The 19,345-nt window shown below is 42.3% G+C and overlaps 2 protein-coding genes across 2 annotated transcripts in view; one reads left to right on the top strand and one right to left on the bottom strand.

Annotated features, from left to right (window-relative positions):
* Positions 1–19,345, bottom strand: part of LOC126568830 (serine/threonine-protein kinase ULK2) — a 373,161-nt gene that overhangs the window by 55,320 nt on the left and 298,496 nt on the right. The window lies entirely within an intron of this gene.
* The window catches only part of LOC126556493 (nephrin-like), a 317,497-nt gene that overhangs the window by 255,041 nt on the left and 43,111 nt on the right, over positions 1–19,345 (top strand). The window contains exons 6-9 of the mRNA XM_050211757.1: positions 8,177–8,350; positions 16,073–16,363; positions 16,435–16,602; positions 16,671–16,802. Coding sequence (XP_050067714.1) covers positions 8,177–8,350; positions 16,073–16,363; positions 16,435–16,602; positions 16,671–16,802 — 765 coding nt within the window. The remainder of the gene's footprint in view (positions 1–8,176; positions 8,351–16,072; positions 16,364–16,434; positions 16,603–16,670; positions 16,803–19,345) is intronic.

Raw genomic sequence — 19,345 nt, 5'->3', positions numbered from 1 at the left:
TAGCCGCCACGTGAAGTTGAGTTGACATGTGATAGTGCATTCGTTTACAGGAAAAATAATTAAAAATGTTACAACGTTTGCTTTTTTTGACAACAGTTCTTTCTAAAAAACGACTTTACTTGTACTCTGTTTTTTCAGCAAACACTATTTCAAAATGTTTTCATTCATGGCTCTTTCATCTTGTGCGATTAAACATAAACATTGTCGTGACGGCTCTTTTACAGCTTTATCTTTATGAAACTTAATTAAATTGTACTGCTGAAAATCAATAAAATTTACACAATTTGAAACATCGTACAGCGGTTCGGGACCGTGCATCAGTTTGTCATCATGATAAAGATTTTTATTTTACAACCTGCCGCCCCATCCGTCACAACTTTCCCACATCTTTCCCCCAACCCAGTGTATCTAATTTACATTCTTGTACTAAATGTTTAATGCTCAGGCAATTATGATAATAGTCCGGGCTGGTCGGTCGGTTTGTTCCCGTACAACCCGTTGACAGTACCGGTTGGTAATTTTGATGACCTTTCTTCTTTTTTCCGGTTCCCTTCCATCGGAAGCAGCAGCATGATTCCGTTTTCCCTTTCCATCACAAACATACAGCATCCTTGCCACTCCGTTTACCGTCTGCCTTTTTCTACGCATTTCAAAGCGAAACAACGCACAGAAAGGCATTTTCGGTTTAATTGCTCATTGATGAGAGTCACGTTTGAGTGCCTAGCGTCGTGTCCTGTCTGCTTACCCCTCCTTACTCATCCACCGCATTCGATGGTAGAAGGTTTTGAGGTTTTTATGGTCAATTTGAAAAGTTGATACTCTACAAAAGATTTATCGAAAGTCTTACCACGTTCACGATCACGACCTCGGTGAGTACGGTTCGGGCTGGTTGATTTATCGACCTACCAGCCGACGGATCGACCGAACCGAATGGATGGTCTCGGTTAAAAGAAGCCAGGGAAAGGTTTGATGCTGTTTTTCATTGGAATACATTATTTAGTCTCTGAGCAGTGTTTTACTTAGTGAGATAAGTAGATTAAAGAATGTTAAGGATTTGCAACAGAAAGTGTACTTCGTGGAATCTAACGTTCCGTAATCAGCCAACAAAAGAGTGCAAAAACTTATGCCGTAATAAGTAGAGAAAGTTTTGTAAAATTCTTGCTCTAAATATTTTATGAAGCATGGAAAGCTACGAGGAGGAAGTAAGCTTTTACTATTGAAGTAAAATTTATAATGTCCATCATTAAAAAGTATTTAGTAAATGTGATTCATGAATATAAAGATTTCAATTAATATAATTTTACACTGAAAACACACAATCAAGTGTAAATATTGTAGATAAAAATTTATTAAAATCCTGTGAAGTTTGCGTTTCAAGACTAAACTCATGTATGGAGATAGTAAAAGTTATCTCTACGAAAAGCACAAAATATGTGAGAAAATTCCCTCAAAAACTCGCTTATTGTTTATTCTAAAAGATGTAACTTTCAATCGTGATTAGAAATTATAGTCGAACTAGAACTTGCATGTGAAAATTTCCTTTAATTATGTTTTTTTACTTCATGTTACTATAGACTCTCTTTGTTATCCTTATTCTTCATTTCGATGGTTCAGATTGATAGTCTGACTTCAGGTGTCTTTAACCAGGGTTCTGAACGACAAAGTTCTCGAATATTGCTCTTATTAGGGCCTCCTAGAACGGCTTATCGGACTTGATGATACCACGTAGTTGGATAGTCAGTCCTCTCTACGGGGTACGGTCCGCATGAGATTTAAGCCCCCTTCTTTCCGTGTGAAAATCGGGGCCTTTGTTGTCTCTCCACTTAGCCGCTCCCTGTACACTACATTGTATAAGTGTACTCAAGACTTCACTCACTTGGAGGACTCTGTACTGTGGAAAACGTCTGCCTCCATTTTTATGGCAGTGTTGAAATTGAATGAGAATGTGACATCGTAGGACACAATCTTGGTCTCTAGCGAATCGGTAGATGATGAGTCTCATGTAAGAGATGTCTCTGGAAGCCAAAACTTCACTAATTTCGGTATCCATTGTACTCCCTATCAGTGCTCCCAAACAGGCCGATATCGTAGCTGAGAAATGAAGGTGCGAAAAATGACAAACGTTTTTGAACGGATCTGGCAGCACTGTCTGTGTCCAATTGCATCTGCGAGGAAATGTAACCTGCTGCTGAGAAATGTGAACATTTTGTGACTGTTGTTTCTTTTTATAAGTAAGGTTTGCAGGAGGATGGATTATTTATAGATTTTTTCTCATGTTGTCTTCAAGTGAGTTCTGTTAATCCAATTGATTAAAAGAAATATTGCATAATTCTGTAGGTTTTGCAAAAATTAAAAAAACTATCACAATATTGCTTCTTCACCTGCAGCTGCAAAATTTGACCTAAGCTCGGTTGTCATTTTTCGCACCTTGATTTCTCAGGCTGTCTTGGAGCACTCGATAGGTTCAATTGCGTTCATCAAGAACGGTTTAATGGTTGCCATGTTCACGAAGGACTGGAGAGTTTTTCTTCTTCATCTTCATCTTTTTCTTTTTCTTCTTCTTTGTCTTCTTCAACTTCTTGGATTCATGGACTTATAGATAACTACTAGGACTACGGCAATTGATTGGTGAATAGACTTTCTCATAACAGATAGTCCGAAAAAATCAAACCTCTCTACGGGAGAACGGCCCGAAAGGGGTTTGAACCACTCCTTTCCACTCCACTTTGTGAAGACTATCGCCGCTATCATCTCATCCAGTGGGTGGCCCGATGCCCAAGGTGCCACCAGAAAGGAGATACGACGAGAAGTGCGAGTGGCCACAATATTACAGTGGCAGGGTTCCTTGGATCACAGGGTGATTCCCAAGCTCCACCTTCGAATGAAAGGAAACACGGCGAAGTAGATTTTCATCTTTCGCACATGCTTACGGGACACGGACTCTTGGCACGGGGTACCTGCACGTGTGTAAGTTTGCTCTGTCTCCGGAATGTACACAGTGTGAGGGAGTGGTCGAGTCAGTGGACCACGAGATGTTCGAGTGCCCGGTGTTCGAAGACATCCGACAGGAGCTGGTGGGCTGTGGGTCGAACGATCCGGTGCATGCCGATAACCTCAGCACCTCAGCTCCGTTCTGGACTCTCCAGTCCAGAACGGACTGGAGGGACATCCAGGAAGCTTCCTGGCGGATCACCAGTGTAATGCAACAACTCTGGCGCGCGGACGAGACTGCACTTAACGCGAGGACTAATCCTGCCTCACCCGAGGCAGTAGAGCAGGCTGCAGATGAAAGAGCACGACAGGAGGAGCAGATCCTGCAGGCGACGGTCGAAGCAGAGCGTGCTGGGGCGGCCCCGCCTTTCATACCCTCACGCAGCAGGGGGAGACCACCTTTCCCGAGACGCTGCGGCTCAGACATGAACGGCGTTTGTATATGCAAAGAGGCAGAGTTCGGGAGGGAACACTACCAACAGTTCCTCCCGGAAGCGGACGTCGCAGACGGGCGCCACCTTTTGATGGGGACTTAGTACGGAGGCGGCCACTACTTCAGGCCGTCTACACTCGTCTTTCAACAGAGGCCACTACTTCAGGCCGTTGAAAGACGAGTGTTGCGTTTAAACGACGGGGGACGGAAGGTGAGGCAGGGGTACTGTGGGGTGGGGTGACAAAATACGGCAACAAGGCGCAATGGAAAGCATCGTTTAGCTCTGGAATCAGTCCCTCGCGGCTATAATATGGACTATGGACTAGAAACTATGGACATACAATAAAAAAAATCCTACCAATTGTAGAAAAACTGTGGGTGGCCCGATAACACTGAGTTAAACACTTTAAATAAGCATTCATTGCAAAATGATTCGACGTCAGTCAAGGCATCATTTTTATGAGTAGCCGGTCTACAGAGAGCTCATCGAACCAAGACATCAGGGACACGGAATCTTCAAGTGACTAAAAATGAAAACCCTGTCTCTTTCCATCTCTCTCCTGCGTTTTACATCTTCTCTCACACTCTATATCTGCAATAACTCCTCTCCACATTTCAAGATACATTGCTTAATTTCGATCCATTTGGGAATTATTTCTATAGCCACATCCATCCAACACAATCGGGCATTGTCTATAATCCCAAAACACGTTTCTATTCTTCACTGGTGAACCGTTTGCTGGAAAAAATGGGAAACTTTTTAAAAGCATTAAATATGCATCGTTCATACCTTTTGCAAAATCTCGCCCTCCACATTCCGATTTCATATTCTATGGCATAATTTTTGCTTCCCATTGCTCACCCAACTCTCCCCTGAAGGGGTTGTTTGTAGAAGCAAAAGCCAACCGTTACTGGCCGATACGGCACGGAGTGTAGCATTTGTTACATAGGTAAACATAAAACTGGGAAACGTGATCGACATGTATCATCGTTCTATTATCCTCTTTTCCACATGTATGGTTCTACATCATCATCCCACTCCATGGTCCATTCGCACACCGCCAGCTTCCGATGAGCTTCCCGGAAGCAAAGCGTTCTGCATCGAAACCCGGGGGTTTTGTGTGTCGATGTTGGGTTCACGGGGTCCAGCTGTAGCAATATTATGCTGGTAGTACAAGCACACTATTACGTCTCCCTCGGGGAACATATCCTACCGAGCGCCGGGTGGAGGTTTCTAAAATAAACAGCACTTAAAATTATCACCATCTGCAACAAGGGGCGAGTGAAGCAACATTTGATGATGATGCTACAACCACGCTCCGTGACGCATGTGGCACCTCGACGAGGACAGTAGCCCGAACCGATCCCGTTCATCCTCAAATTGCATCGTCCCGAGATTGGGGATAAGGAAAATGAGCTTTTTATCAGTGATTCTGCCCGGTTGCAGCCTGACACAGCCATGTGTGCGCTTGGGCCGACCGGTTCACCATCTTGAAGAGTTCTCGGCAAAAGGTCTCCGGTTGACAGTAACGTTCGTTAAACAATGATAATACTGTAACCGAGAATGATGAGGGAAAACCACACAACACCCACGAACACGGGTACTCGATCTCGATCAATGCGGGTAGTGCTGTGTGCTTCACGGCGACAAAGTTGCAGCCCCCTGGCAGACAATAAAAATCAATAACTATTGCAAGGCAAGTAAGTTTTCTTTTTCAACACAGGCAAGCTGGTACGTTGCCTGTCGAAGCTTTTACAGTGCCAGAGCAACATTGTTCCAGCTCCGACACACACTAAACGGTCGACCAATGAGCTGCTTGGTAACGATGTGGTCCAAGATTGTCGCTGAAGAAGATCCAGAATCAACACCAGCCTTTGCTGAAAGAATGAACGTTCCAATTGTTCCAGAAAGCTGCATGTGGGTCTGTGTGTAGCACACACGTTCAACCGAAATCGGTAGCTTTTAAGGGACATTCTGCCTCAATTTTTGAAACAATCACGATCTGTTGGATAATTCGATGATTCCGATCTGTATCCACCGGAGACAGCCAGACAGTAATTGAAAGTCGGACTTTTAAAAGACTGCCCGATGGAACCGAATGCCTACCCTGGAACGTAGACCGGTCGATTGTTTGTGTGCCTTGTATCGTTTGAACCGTTTAGTTTGGCTTTGCTCAATTTCTTATCCAAATATTATGTCTTAAGCATCGTCCAACCATTGTCTAAACGCCAGCAAACCATTACGGAGCGTTATTATACGACAACGGTCAAAATGGTTTCCTTTGCACACAGGGGCAACTTTTATTCCAACGGGGCAAATCTGACAAATATTGATCCGTTGTGTCAGTTGGTTTTGGGAACGAAATGAAATGTTTTGATTAAAAAAATTACAGATTTTTTCAAAACTTACAGCTTATTTGTTGCTATTGTAGATGTTCCGTATGGCTCAAGAACCTGCTAGGTCACACCGGTCATGGAATGACTACTTGACTCTTTATTACCACGAAGTTGGATAGCCAGATTTCATTACGAGAGAACTGTTCTTATGAGATTTTAAGACCAGTTTACCAGTATAGGCCAAGAACTCCAAAATAAAACGTTAATATGATTCGTTGGAAATTAGACACTCAGCTCAAGTGCTTAATGGTAAATTTGTAAAAATGATTTGATGCTCGAATGACAGCTTCTAAAAATTTTTGTAATTGTATTCAGAAATTTCCTACGCAAAAAATAATTATTTGATGTTTTTGCTTTGTTAATCGGGAATGTCTTGGCGTTATGTACATAAATAGATGGGTCATTATTTACTTAACATATTTACATGTTTATAACATAGATCAGTTTCCCATTTTGATCCTGTTTTAGCCATAAACATGACCTCACGTCAAGAAATTGAAAGGATAATCAAATACAGCGTTTCCTTCAAAGCACCAGAGTCGAATGGCCTCTTCAACATCTGCCTAAAACATTTTGGATCCAACACTATGATCCTACTTACCAACATCTTCAATCGCTGTCTTGAGTTAGGATATTAGTAGCCAACCAACTAATCCAATAGAAACATGCAAAAGATATCTCTATCAGGAAACCCCGAAAAGACCCTTGTATGACTTCCAGCTATAGACCTATTTATATCAGAATGGAAGATCATTCTTAACCACACGATACCCTGACCGAGACTCAATTCAGTTTAAAGAAAAGACATTCCACGGCGCATCAGCAGCAACGCTTGGTAAAAATAATAAACCAATGCAAAAGCCGTGCTCAACCAGCTTTTGCCACAGTCAGTAACCGGTCTTTGATAATCTATTACGCTGTGGACTCTTGCGTGAATTGAAAGCACCAAGTTTTCCAACATAAAGATGACACTGCAATTTTGTATAGCTCTCTTTTGTATAACATCTGGGGGACTTACTGCAGCTTGTTGGCGTATGCTTGTTGTACAGAGGATCCAGAACAAATTCCTCAAAATGATCCTTAACCACCTACCAAGGTATCGGACTGTACAGCTTCACAAAGAAGCGGGGACCCTGCTTATCAGGCAGAAGATTGCGAGAAATCTTAACAACCTCAAATCTAAAAGCCTTTCGTCCAAGTTTGGGTTATTTTGAACTCTGTTTATAGGAGAATAGTTAGAACAGAGAATTATGATAATTTTGATAATATTGTAAATATTGTCTAGAGGTGAATAGGATAAAATAGCTTAGACAGGTTAGACAGTTTAAATACCGTATGTACTTTAAATTAATGTATGGGATTTTTCCTTTCATGAAGGTCCTTAGCTGACCTTCCACTACCAATCCTAGTCCAGGAAAAAATTCGCCATTTTGAAGACTTTTTTCGCATTCCAAAAGCGTTAGATTAAAACTACATCGTAAACACCAATGTGAAGGAAACCTGAATACCTCTGAAAAGTAAACTTAAACATGTAAAATTTAATTATAATTAAATAAACCCTATTTAAATCTTTAAAAGACATACTTGAAGTTTATTGATAAATTTCAATTTTTTGAAGTGTTCTTAAACAATCATCGATAAGACTCAGAGTCCACAGAAAAAAAGCCCATCTTTAGAAGTTCAATAAATTGATTTTCATGTCATAAAGATCGGCAAGTCCCAAATACTATCAAGAAGCTGATGTGTTCTTGTGAAAACTAAATAGCAAACCTATGTGACTAACATCCTTCGCAGTACATTTCGAATTTTGTTAAAAAATCTCAACCTTCTTGGAAAACTGATTAATTCTTCTGGAGGCTTTTACACATATTTTAACATGAAGTATGGAATTTTCGTTTACCTTATTAAGGAAACTTCCGAAAATTAATTGGCATAAAAATCAATTTTATTCATTTAAAATGTCCTGAAATGTCCATCTTAAATTTTTTCGCTTTACTTCTAGCTTAACATAAGTGATATTTTCTTTCATCGGTAGTTGAAGAATCCTTAGAGTATATTTACACAATAAGACACCACAAACAGTACACTGAACCATTTTCCCTCGAGGAACTTTGTATTAAACGTCATAGATTGTTTTATATATTTCCAATATGACGGCTTATTGCCCCATAGTGTAGAAAAAATCCTGGAAGTGAAAATCAAACTATTGGTTTGATTAATTGCTCGCGAAGCAACCGTAATTACAGCGTTCATTGGAAAAACTTTACACCATCGATAGCCACCCAACATCATGGCATGTGCTTACTACTTCTTCCATTTTTTTTTTTTCTTTTCTCTCTCTTTCTCCCCCTCCAGACAATATCGACACAAAGACCGCAGAAACGGAAGATCGCCGATACACCGTAACGTCCAAGCTGCACCTTCGACCGACCGCGGAGGATGACTACATCGACTACACGTGCCAAGCCCGACACCAGGCAATCCCGGAAGACCGTCCAATGCAGGCCACCGTGCAGCTGTCAGTGCTCTGTAAGTACCGGCGTGCCATTTCTGCTCGCCACTTCAGCTTCAATCGAACTGCTAGCGTACGCCGCTTTCCTCCAATTTCCGAACACTGTTCCTCGCTACTGCTACTGCCGTACTAATGGCTACTTATGGCCGTCCGTCTCCCCGCCAGGCGAAGAGTTTCGCTGATTGGCGCCCGCTGAATGAACGCTTCTAGTCACGTACCTTTACAGCCAATAGAGCATGTAGCTCCCGGTGGATGTTGTTGGTGGGGACCAGACCAGAAGTTCTCGGTAATGTTTCCGACCCAGTGCTTTTCGTCCAGAGATGCCACCATGCCATCTCGGTCCCACCCTACCTCCCTCCCTGGGCCAATTGAAACTCTGGGTCAGCACGCAGGAGTCTATGATTTCTCAATCAATTGAAGGTTGCCACCCCCCGAACGACAACCATGGTCGTTCGGCCGGCCGCTTCTTTGTGCACCGCAGTTTCGCAGTCCGTGCGCGTGGAGTATGATTTTAAAATTGCACCGTTCAGCAAGAAGCGGACAGCAGCACAATACCACCACACAGCAAAAAGCACACGACTTCTTCGTCAGCGACGACAAAACCCGGAAGGAACCAACACCGAAAACTTTCCGCCGGCCGTGCCTCTCTTCGTGGTGCGATGCGTGCCTGCTGTCATCGTTCTGTTTACCCGCGCGAAAGAATTCTAACACGCCTGTCGTCGTCAGCGAGTCACGCAAGGAACCCAATGTGGCGGGGGAAAGGCCAGCGTGCCAAAGGGAAGTTGAGAATCGTGAAGAAACTGCACCTCAGCACCGCTTCCATTACGAGGCAGGAAAATAACTTTTCATTTCCAAAGCACCCGGAGCACATTTCCACGAAAGCCGAGTGGAAAAATATCCCAACCAACGCCATACTGAACAAAACCACCATCGAGGGTGTGTGTCGTTGTTTCTTTCGTTCATTGGTTGGGGTTTTTTTTTCTTTTGAATGTGCTTTCTTCTCGCACGCTCAACGACACATTAGCACGCGCTCATACACAGCCATGCCGTGCATGGCTTCGTCAAGGGTGTAAGTGAGTGTCTGTGGGAAATGCTGCATCAAACAACAGCACAACAACAACAACTACTACTGAGAAATGCCAACTGTAAGCAATAACGCGCAAAACAGTGCGCTGCTGTGCAGAAGGAAGCACCAACGAACTGTATATTGCAGTGCGACCCCGTGAATACGGGTGCGAAGAATATGATTTCAAGAATCAGCGAAAGCACCCTTTTTTCGCAACTAAAACAACCGAGTGTGGGGTGAAAACGGGGTGTGGATGTAAAGTGGGGGAGGAAGGGATGACAACAAAAACCGGGCTGCTGATGAAAGTAACGAAGAACTCATGCACACATACAAGAAACAGTAAAGCGACGGTGGAAAAGCAGTTAAAATGATGGTGGAGAATGTAATAAGTAAATATTAAATAAAAATAAACAACCGACAGCTGCCCCGTGGATGCGAAACGCTCCTTGCTGCTTTGGACGAGCGAAATCCTCTTTTCTGCACCACTTTTCGAAATTTCAGACATTTTACAAATAAGACAGAAGGGTGAGCTTTCTAAAGCGGGACCGGCGGGATGGTTCACTTGGGGTGGTTGGTAAAAAGTGTTCGGTAGAGAAATAAGTTCACATTGTTCGTCGAAAGTAAAACGATTCTCTTCTCGGCTAACCATAAATTTAATTCTCTACCGAGAATAACAATCATTCAAGATCAACGAAATCCAACCCTGGATAAGACAATGGAATGAAGGAAAGTCAAGAGCGAGAAAGAGAGAGAGGAAAAAACAAACAGAAACCTTTCGCTTACCCTGCCCGCCAAAGTAGGTTAAAAGTTCATAAAAGTAATGCAATTTCCATAATCTGCATATAACTCCGGTACACTAGTGCTGGTAGCGTTTGGCACTTGATTCGGGGGGTGTTTTAGATAAAACCAAAAAGAAGACGAACGCTAGCGAACGAGAAAAAAAATTATAGACAAATAATTAACCAGCACCACCACACGCATCGAAGGGAACCCCCAAAAAAAAAGGGACAAAAAAGATCACTTTGTCACTCTCACACGCCCTGTGCGCGGCTGCGGATGGATCACTATGCAAATGAGCTAATATAATTAGAGAACAGCTAACACAGCACCGGGAGCTTCACACTCGGGCACGGATGACGAATTGTTCTACTGGCGATAAGTTTTTGGAGTCTTTTGATTTTAACTTGCACTGCTGATTTGAAGTTCGCTTGTTCTTGGCTAGCGTTTGACAAGATGCAAAGCTCGAAACGCGCCCATTTAGTATTCATTTATTCAGCTGACAGTTGCTAGCTCCACCGTCAACCTTTCGATTATGAATAGAGAGAGAAAAGGAAAAAGGTGGTAGAACATTAGTGGAGCATTATTTTTGAATGTTTGAATGGAGGAAAATTTATGAAAATGAGTCAGTGTGCTAATACAGTTTCATACTGTATAATGCTTGGACACATGTTTAGAAACTATTTCTCTAATAAAATGATAGAATTTAAGTGAAACTTTTCATTTTTTTAGAAAGAGATCGTTTTCTATTATGTCAGACAGACCATTCGTAAAATTTCCAAGCAATTTGCGTTCTCAACCCAATTAAAGTATTGTTTTTCAGGAGCATCTTCACAATCCATGCTGTCGAATACTTTTTTTTGACCTTAAAGCCTTTATTCCACAGCAGAGAGCTTCTAAATGACTTTATTTCTTGCCCTTTTCTAGGTCCTATGCTTGCAAAAATTTCCAATTAATGCAAAGAACCTTGCGAAAATATGGATACAAAATGATGATGTCCCACCTCATACTCATACTCTAAAGATAATGTTAAAATTCTTAAAATTCTTCTTAACTCTTACGACTATTGGTGTCCTATTTTTACCGCTCAGTCACAAGTCAGTAAGGGACCTAACAGAATGAAGATGTCCAAACCTAAACACGACTGCAAGATTAGTTCCAGTACAACTGAGCAGGCATTAGTCTTTAGTCTTAGGCTATGGGGCTATGGCTATTGGGCATGTTGATGAATCGTATGGAAAGCTCATGGTCAGTTTAAACACCTTGACGGCCGATCACACTATTCTGCTGTGACGATATTATAATCAGTTGACAGCCAATCACACTGTCACGAATATAAACATGTGAAGGAAATATTGGACAGCACAGCATACGGGAGACGCCAAATGAACTGATTTTGATTGAAGTTTGCCCAAAGCCAGTATATAGGCAACTGCAGAAGATCCTTCAAAAAGTGGGTAGTATTCAGTAATTTTGAACTTCTGTGTACAACAATTGCACCGGCTTCAAGATGATAGATTAATAAACGTATATATCCTGCGTGCGTGAAGTAGAGTGCCATTCTCTCCTGTCAATCGTTGTTATCTGTGCTTATTGATTGTTGCTGGTCTCATGCATGAAAACCATCTTTTTCTTAGCCTGCTCGTGTCGGGTAGAGCACAGACATGGCCTAGACCAGGTAGACATGGCCAGGTTGCCAATCCATTTCTAGGAAAATCTGTCAAGGACTGCAGTCCTCCATCCACTGCTACATCCGATCTTCGACAGGTTTGAATCCACTTTACCCAGCCACCCAGCTCACTGTGGTCCACTACGCCTAGTGCTGAAAGGGCGCTAACGAGGCTCTAGGTTCTTGGGCATAAGTCTGGCATCCTCATCACGTGCCCCAGCCAACCTATCCTTCCTACTTTGACTGCTGTCAGAATATTAACACCGCCAAACAAGTCTGCAAGCTCCAACACACCGCCAAAGATAGTCCTTAGCACCCGCGGTTCGAAAATGGCGAGTGCTTTGATGTCCTCCGGCAGCACAGTCCAAGACTCGTACCCGAAGAGGACTACCGGATGTATCAAAGTGCGGTATATCGTACATTTCGTGAGTTGTTGGAGTCTTCTGGATCGCAGGAAATTGTGGAGTCCGTAGTAGGCACGCTTTCCTTGTGCCTTCGGATTTCGCTGCTTACGATGTTTTCCGAAGTTACGATCGTACCAAGGCAGCAGAACTCCTCTAACATCTCGAGACCAGATGATCTAAGATCTCGAGATGGCATTATTACCATAAACCGCTTAATTGTCAACTGTTGTGACTTGAACGATTTGTTCCAGACCGTCACATCATCACCTTATCACCTCACCTTATCCTCATGATACTAGGTCCTCGGTGCATGGGTCTCTATGGAGATACATGGACTTCCAAGAGGCAAAACGAGTATCACCAGAATGTCTGTTTTGCTCATAATTTTTGGCTCCATTTCACGGTCGTCTAACAACATAAAAAATACAGTTCTCGTTGAAAGTTTTTGTTCTCTCTCTGTATTATAACATCTTGAATAAGCTCGATTGATTGTAGCTCACAATAATTAAATAATCCTTGCAGTCGAACTTCAATGTTTGAGAATGATATTAAAAATTTAAAAAAATCAATTTGTTTTTGATCAATTGCGAAAATTTTTGAAAGCTGTGGAAAAGTTCCGCTGGTGTTGGTATTTAATCTGTCAAAGAAAGACGTTTTATCACAACTTACACACTTATATTTATGATATCGCATTAGGAATGAGGGTCCACGCTCTCATCTCGTGTGATGCTTCACAAAAGCCCTAGCTTAACGAAATCTTTTCCCTCAAAAACAACTTATTTTATTATTGTTTTCTTGAAAGTTATAGGCACGTACAAAATTAACGATGATAAAATTAGAATAACAAGATATTTTAATCATTGAATCTTCTTATTGTTTAACTCAAAATATAGAATAAATCATGAAAAATAATTTTGATTCTCGAAATCTATTTTCCGTTCTAAGCCAGCCCCAAAGTTTTCCCTTACATGTCATACTACGTGCCCCAACCATCAATGTGTCGGACACGAAAACTCACATTACTCTAGCACACCATTTTGCCTTCTTTTCTTGAAGCATTAATTTATTTTTACTTCGATAGTTGCGCCTTATCGTGCAGCAAAATCCCGTGTCAAACACACGTTCCTACCCGTTGCCAGCAAGGGTACGCCACACAAGGAAGCACCGTGAATATTTACTATGTTTGCATTAACAGCAAACGTTGTACATATACACACAAACACGATTTCCACCACACGGCGCCACACCACACTCCTGCACGGGATGCATTTTCCAAGATGCACTCAAAGGATTAGCATTCGGGATGCAGCTCGGCTCTGCATATGACAGCCAGGAAATGACATCACATTTAACGGATTAGACCGTGGCAGCATGGAAGACGGGTTTTCGGTGCGAAAGGCAAAGAAAAAAGCAAAATATCCAATATACATCCATTTCGATTTTCCATCATATTCCCCCTCATGGTAACAGGGTGCACCGCTCAAGCACATACACATTTAAAACACATTCTGGGCTTTTCCTTCCATCTTTTTTCTTCACGACCCACTCATATAACAAGATCTACAACGGTTCGTGCATCCATTGAGCTCGGGAAAAGGCTCTTAGCGTGCATTCTACCCCGTCCCGATGGGTTGGCAGAGGTGAAAGCCAAACCACATCTTATCGCAGAAAATGTCGTGCCGCGGGGCATCGGTTCTCCAACCCTCCCCCACCCCGCAAAAGCAGTGTTGGTAAAAATGCACATTAGCGATAGCGGCACTCCGGTGCTCCGGCAAAATGACGACAATGTTGGCATTAAAATTCAATCTACTTATCGCCACTGCCCTCACCTGCACTCTTGCGCAACGGTATATAATGGATGCCGTGCCGCACATTATCTAAGAAAATTAGCATTTCTGGCATTATTTATGCGCACCAAAGACAAGTTGTCGAAGTTTGTCCTAACGAATGGTGTGTCGCTGTATTTCGGCTACGTTTATGGTTTGCGGTGCTGCTGTATTCCTAACAAAGCAAGCGCAGCATTATTGGGACATATTTTTCAGGCAAGTTTTGGGAGCTGGGGGCAAACGAGGTAAGGATTCATTATACACGTACAAGAAAGCATTCCGCAACACGACACACACACGTCCCCACTGTAAGTTCGACGATCTGGGGGGCATGTAAATTTGGTTAAGAAAAAGCTTACACACACACACATACAAAAAGTGATAAGAAAATTAATTTTCCCACCCGAAGCTTGCTTATGGAGGTTGATTTTCTGCTGAACCGCACATAGTAAGCGGTTGGAAATCATGGACAAAGTAGGATTAATGATGAGGAAACTAATTTTACACGTGCATGCATGCAAAAATTGCAGAACGTAGGAACCGTAGGAAACGTGGCTTAAGCTTGAAAAATGGTTGCCTGTGAAAATATTTTGCAACATATAAAAAAAGGAGACGAATTAAAATTTATTCATCCTTATCTATGGAATTGAAAAGATCTATGAAAAGATCTATTTCTGCACTAATTTTTAGTGCTGGGCACTCGAAACTGGACCTACCTGGCGCCGCTTCCGTGTTAGGAATCGTTTGTGATTCCTATTCCATTTTTGGAATCGTGCCTGATTCCGGAATGGATTTTGGACCTAATTCCTGATCCGATTCCGGAACCAATTTCCGATCCGATTTCAATTCTGGTTAAGATTCCGGAACCAACCCTAAAAACGACTTAGCAGACAATTCCACGACTGATTGCGATTTTTGATCAAACTCTCACTCAGTTAAATGTTTTCTTTTCCTTTAACCGATCCCAGAACCGATTGCGAAATCGTAATGGGTTCCATAATTGGAATCCGAACCGGTGAAGGAATCAGAAAAGTACTGGTTCCAGAATCAGAACCGGTACATGAATCAGAACCACTTCATGAATTGGAACTATAAACGGAGCCGGAACTGGTTCCGGATTCAATTTCGGGATCCGCTTCCAAATCTACTTTACATAATCGATTCCGATAGTTTTGAACAGCTCCGGAATCGATTCCGACCAAGGCAGTAGTTTGCTTATCACCAAAAAATTGACTAACAGGCATGGCTAAGTATAGGCTAAGTATTCAATTCATGGCTGTCTGGTCTCAACGACAACGACCTAAAAGAACTCTACGGGCTGCATCGTTCGGGTGTCATTCTTATGACATGACCACCGAAGCCTGGCGAGTCTAATTCACAGCACAATGGTCGAGCCTATCATTGCAACGAAGCCTTCTTCGTCTTTCCACAAACACAGGGCAAAAACTCCTTCCAAGCATCTTAGTTCTAGAATGCGAACTAAGTGAAGTTTTCTCAGGCTTTAGTTTCTCGGCCAATCGTTAGTCCATACCATTGGGCGATTCTCATCGTCTATGCTGTCGTCGGTGCTGACTTTTGAAGTGAAAGTGAGTTCTCCTGATGCTTGCTCTATTCTTTGGTAATCTTCTGCTACGTTGGAGAGCCTCCACCCAACGCTATGGCTATGTCAGTTTCCATCTCTGAGGTTCGGATTGAATTGCTGAATCTTGATGGAAACAATAATCCCCTAAGAGTTATTCATCCCACTTCATTTAGCAGTCACTGTCATTCAAAAATGTTGATAAACAGATTTTTACATGTTTATTTAGACACATCGATTTTCACACCCGCAGTGATCACTGGCTATCCAACTAGGTGCTGCCAATAAACCCGTCCAAGTAAACCGTACGAAGGCCGGCGTGACGTAGTTGATCGCTAAACCAGGAAGAACATTTAGGCAAATGTAATTTAAAATTCTACAGCTATTGTTTTTTTTTTTTCTTCTATTTACTCATCAGATCCTCCCGGAGTGCCGTACATCGATGGATACAACCCTGGCGAAGCGATACGCAGAGGCCAACACGTAAAGCTTGCATGTCGCAGCCGTGGCGGTAACCCACCAGCTCAACTGATCTGGTACAAGAATGGGAATCAGGCCCGCATGGCGTACCGGACGACTGATCGACTGTCAGAAAATGTCTATTCCTTCGTAGCGGAAGCAACTGACAACAAAGCACGCTTGCGCTGCGAAGCCAACAACATAATGGCAACGAAGATTCTTAAGGCAGAAATTACGCTCAATGTTTTGTGTAAGTTATAGCTGAAGTACTTCATGTAATCAAAAAGAATGTGTACCATCTAATTGTTGGTTTTATTACAGTTGCACCAACACAGGTAATAGTTTCCGGACCATCAGAGGCACGTATAGGAGACAATGTGGCCCTACAGTGTCAGACAACGGCATCGAATCCTGCAGCCGAAATTAAATGGGTTGTTAATGGGAAGCAGGTGGCAAATGCTTCCTCGAAAGTTGTTGCAAGCCCTGAAGGTATTAGGCACTAGAATCTGCATAACAGTAGACAAAAATCTTGATTCATAACTCACGTCTGCTTACAGGAGGATGGGTTACAACGTCCAATATAACAGCTACGGTGGAAGCCAACAAACGTTCGCTGATTGCCATTTGCCATGGCGTTAACATGCAGCTGCCCGAAAACGTACAATCCACACACACCGTTAATGTACTACGTAAGTAAAATTCGCTGATTGGTAGAAAATGTAACGTAAATGCACAAATCTAGGTGCATCTCTAGAGGCGGACTTGGTCCTACAAAGGTTCTAGGCGGAATGAGTTAAAAGAGACAGCTGCCGGGATCCTCTGCGCACGCCAGTATATGCTCCAGCATATAATTTATCATCCCTTCCTCTCAAAAATTAACCCACGCACAGTAGTGCAGTTTTAAAGGTTAGAATTTTCGGTTAAGAAGCTTCGGTTACATCTTATCCCATTTTACGCCCGGGAGAAGCTTTACGAGCACAAGATCGAACGTGAAATATTCTTACACGCTAATCCCCGGGAGAGATTCATCTTTGTGTTGTTTCCCTCCGATGGGACAGTAGGGACCGACGTTGATAAAAGGGTAAAACCTACCTACCACGGCGAACTTTCTAATTAGTATGCAAATCAACTCGCTTTGTGTACCTGGCGTGCTGCAGCACAATGACAGATGATGGCCGCGGGAACAATAGTGAAAATCCCGGAACGGTGAAGATTATGGAGTGGCCCTGCTTTACATTGTCCGATACACGGCTTTAATCAACCCGTGCGGACCTGTTACGATGCTCTCCGCCGCACAATCAGGACCGGAACGCCACTTAACCTTTTCATACTGGTTTGTCGCGTCGGATGCTTGATGAAACACACAAAGAAAATGTACATAACTTTACCTTTGGAGGTGATAAGAAAATTCCGGACCACGTTTTATGAGCTGCAGGAACTTAGGAGGGTTCCAACTTTGGTGTTGTTTTCTTGATTTCTCAATATGATACAAGTTCCTGCGTCGGTAGAGCGCTGATTTTATCGGCGAAATTTTATGCTCAATGATCCGCACCAAGGATTAGTTACGGGAAATTCAGTGCGTTTTGTGCAAAAAGCGCGCTTTCGATTCTATCATCATTGAATACATTAAAGAGGAAGAAAGACAAATCAAGGACCAGCCAATTTACGAATAATAGACTTTACTTGTCGCGACATAGCCTGTGAAAAAGGATACTATTTTTTTTAAAATACAACTGCTTCCATGGTTTTTTGCATTTATTAAAACAATATGTCTGTATCTATAAGACATAGAGCATGACACATTTATCAATTTGAATATCCTAAACACTTTTACAGCTCGCAAGTTGAAACAAAATCACCATAAATCATTCCTTCCTATCGGGCCTTCCAGCTCATTATACCGTGAAAAGTCTGCCAAGGTAATTTAATCAGCTTCAAGTTAGTCAAGCTTGCCTCGCTCTCTGTGCGATTATCTGCACAATACTTGTACTAATTAATGTCTATCAACGCAAGACGGTACCGTCACGGTCAAGCAACTTTACCGACAGTAAGCTCCAACCCTACCACACCTTCACTAGGAAACACCCAAAGCAACCCCAAACGTCTGGGTGCCCAATTTTGTCCTTTCCGCGTAAATTTGTATCGAACGGTGCGATATAATGATTTCTGGTTTACGGACCGAAAAACTCGAACCTCTCTTTGTCATTTTCGATCGGTGAGTTGGGAAAATTTTTGAGAGCCTTTTCCTGTGAACTCGTTTTGGTGCGAGCCCTGTGCAAGCGCAAGCACATCGGAGCTTGGAAAATATTGTACCACTTAAATCATCCATCGGGCCCAGGGTAACCCTAGACACGCTATCGGCAAGATAACTTATTGCTGCTATTGTCGTACCGATTTGGGGTTTCGATTTCGACAGCAAAAAGTATTGTTTCCGTTTGTAAAGTACCATATTTCAGGGAAATAGTGGTTTAATGATTTCTTGCTGAAATTTTATCAACCTAAAGCTATACGTCTACAAGAAAGTAAGTTGACAATGATATTCTAATGGGTTAAACATTATAAACTCTTATTAAACCTTTATAAAAATTCAAAAGTGAAACATAACAATCAAACAGTTTTTAAAATAAAATTAAATAAAAGGCAAATGAAATTATATTCTACTTATTTTATTAAATATTCAGGCTGACGAAACGTTGCCGTATGATCAACACCATGTGTAAATGAAACAATAAACATTTAAAGTAAGGCATTTCCTCCTTATTCTTTGCCTTGTCCCGGGCATGATCAGTTGTTGATGTGGGGTTGTTGTCCAGGTCTATAGGTTGTTTTGTGTTGTATTCCTCGGGTGACTGTAACTAACAAAAACATTGTTATGACAGCACAAACAATTATTTTCCTGTGTTCAGTGTTCCGCAAACAGTACAACAGCGACAGTTCCAGTTCTACCTGGCTAGAACTGGATCCAAGAATGATCGACAAGTTCCATCCCGCAGCCACAAGAGCAACTTCACTACTCTCGAGACTAAACCCGCCAAACACTCCCAAACCCAACTCCAACGCAGCCGAATTAGTTGTGTCAAGGTTTTGCCGTTGTCCCGTCATCGGATCATCCGTGACACTACGAAAAAAAAAACATACTTAAGACATGGACACAACAAGTAACAAAAAAGGAATGGTGGTAAACGAATAAGTATTGGAAGGATCCAGTGTTTCTCAGGTCCCAGAACAAGTG

This window comes from Anopheles maculipalpis, chromosome 2RL (assembly GCF_943734695.1).
Source record: "Anopheles maculipalpis chromosome 2RL, idAnoMacuDA_375_x, whole genome shotgun sequence".
NCBI lineage: Eukaryota > Metazoa > Arthropoda > Insecta > Diptera > Culicidae > Anopheles > Anopheles maculipalpis.
Note: the sequence above shows the minus strand (reverse complement) of the source record. Positions and strands in the feature narration are given on the sequence as shown.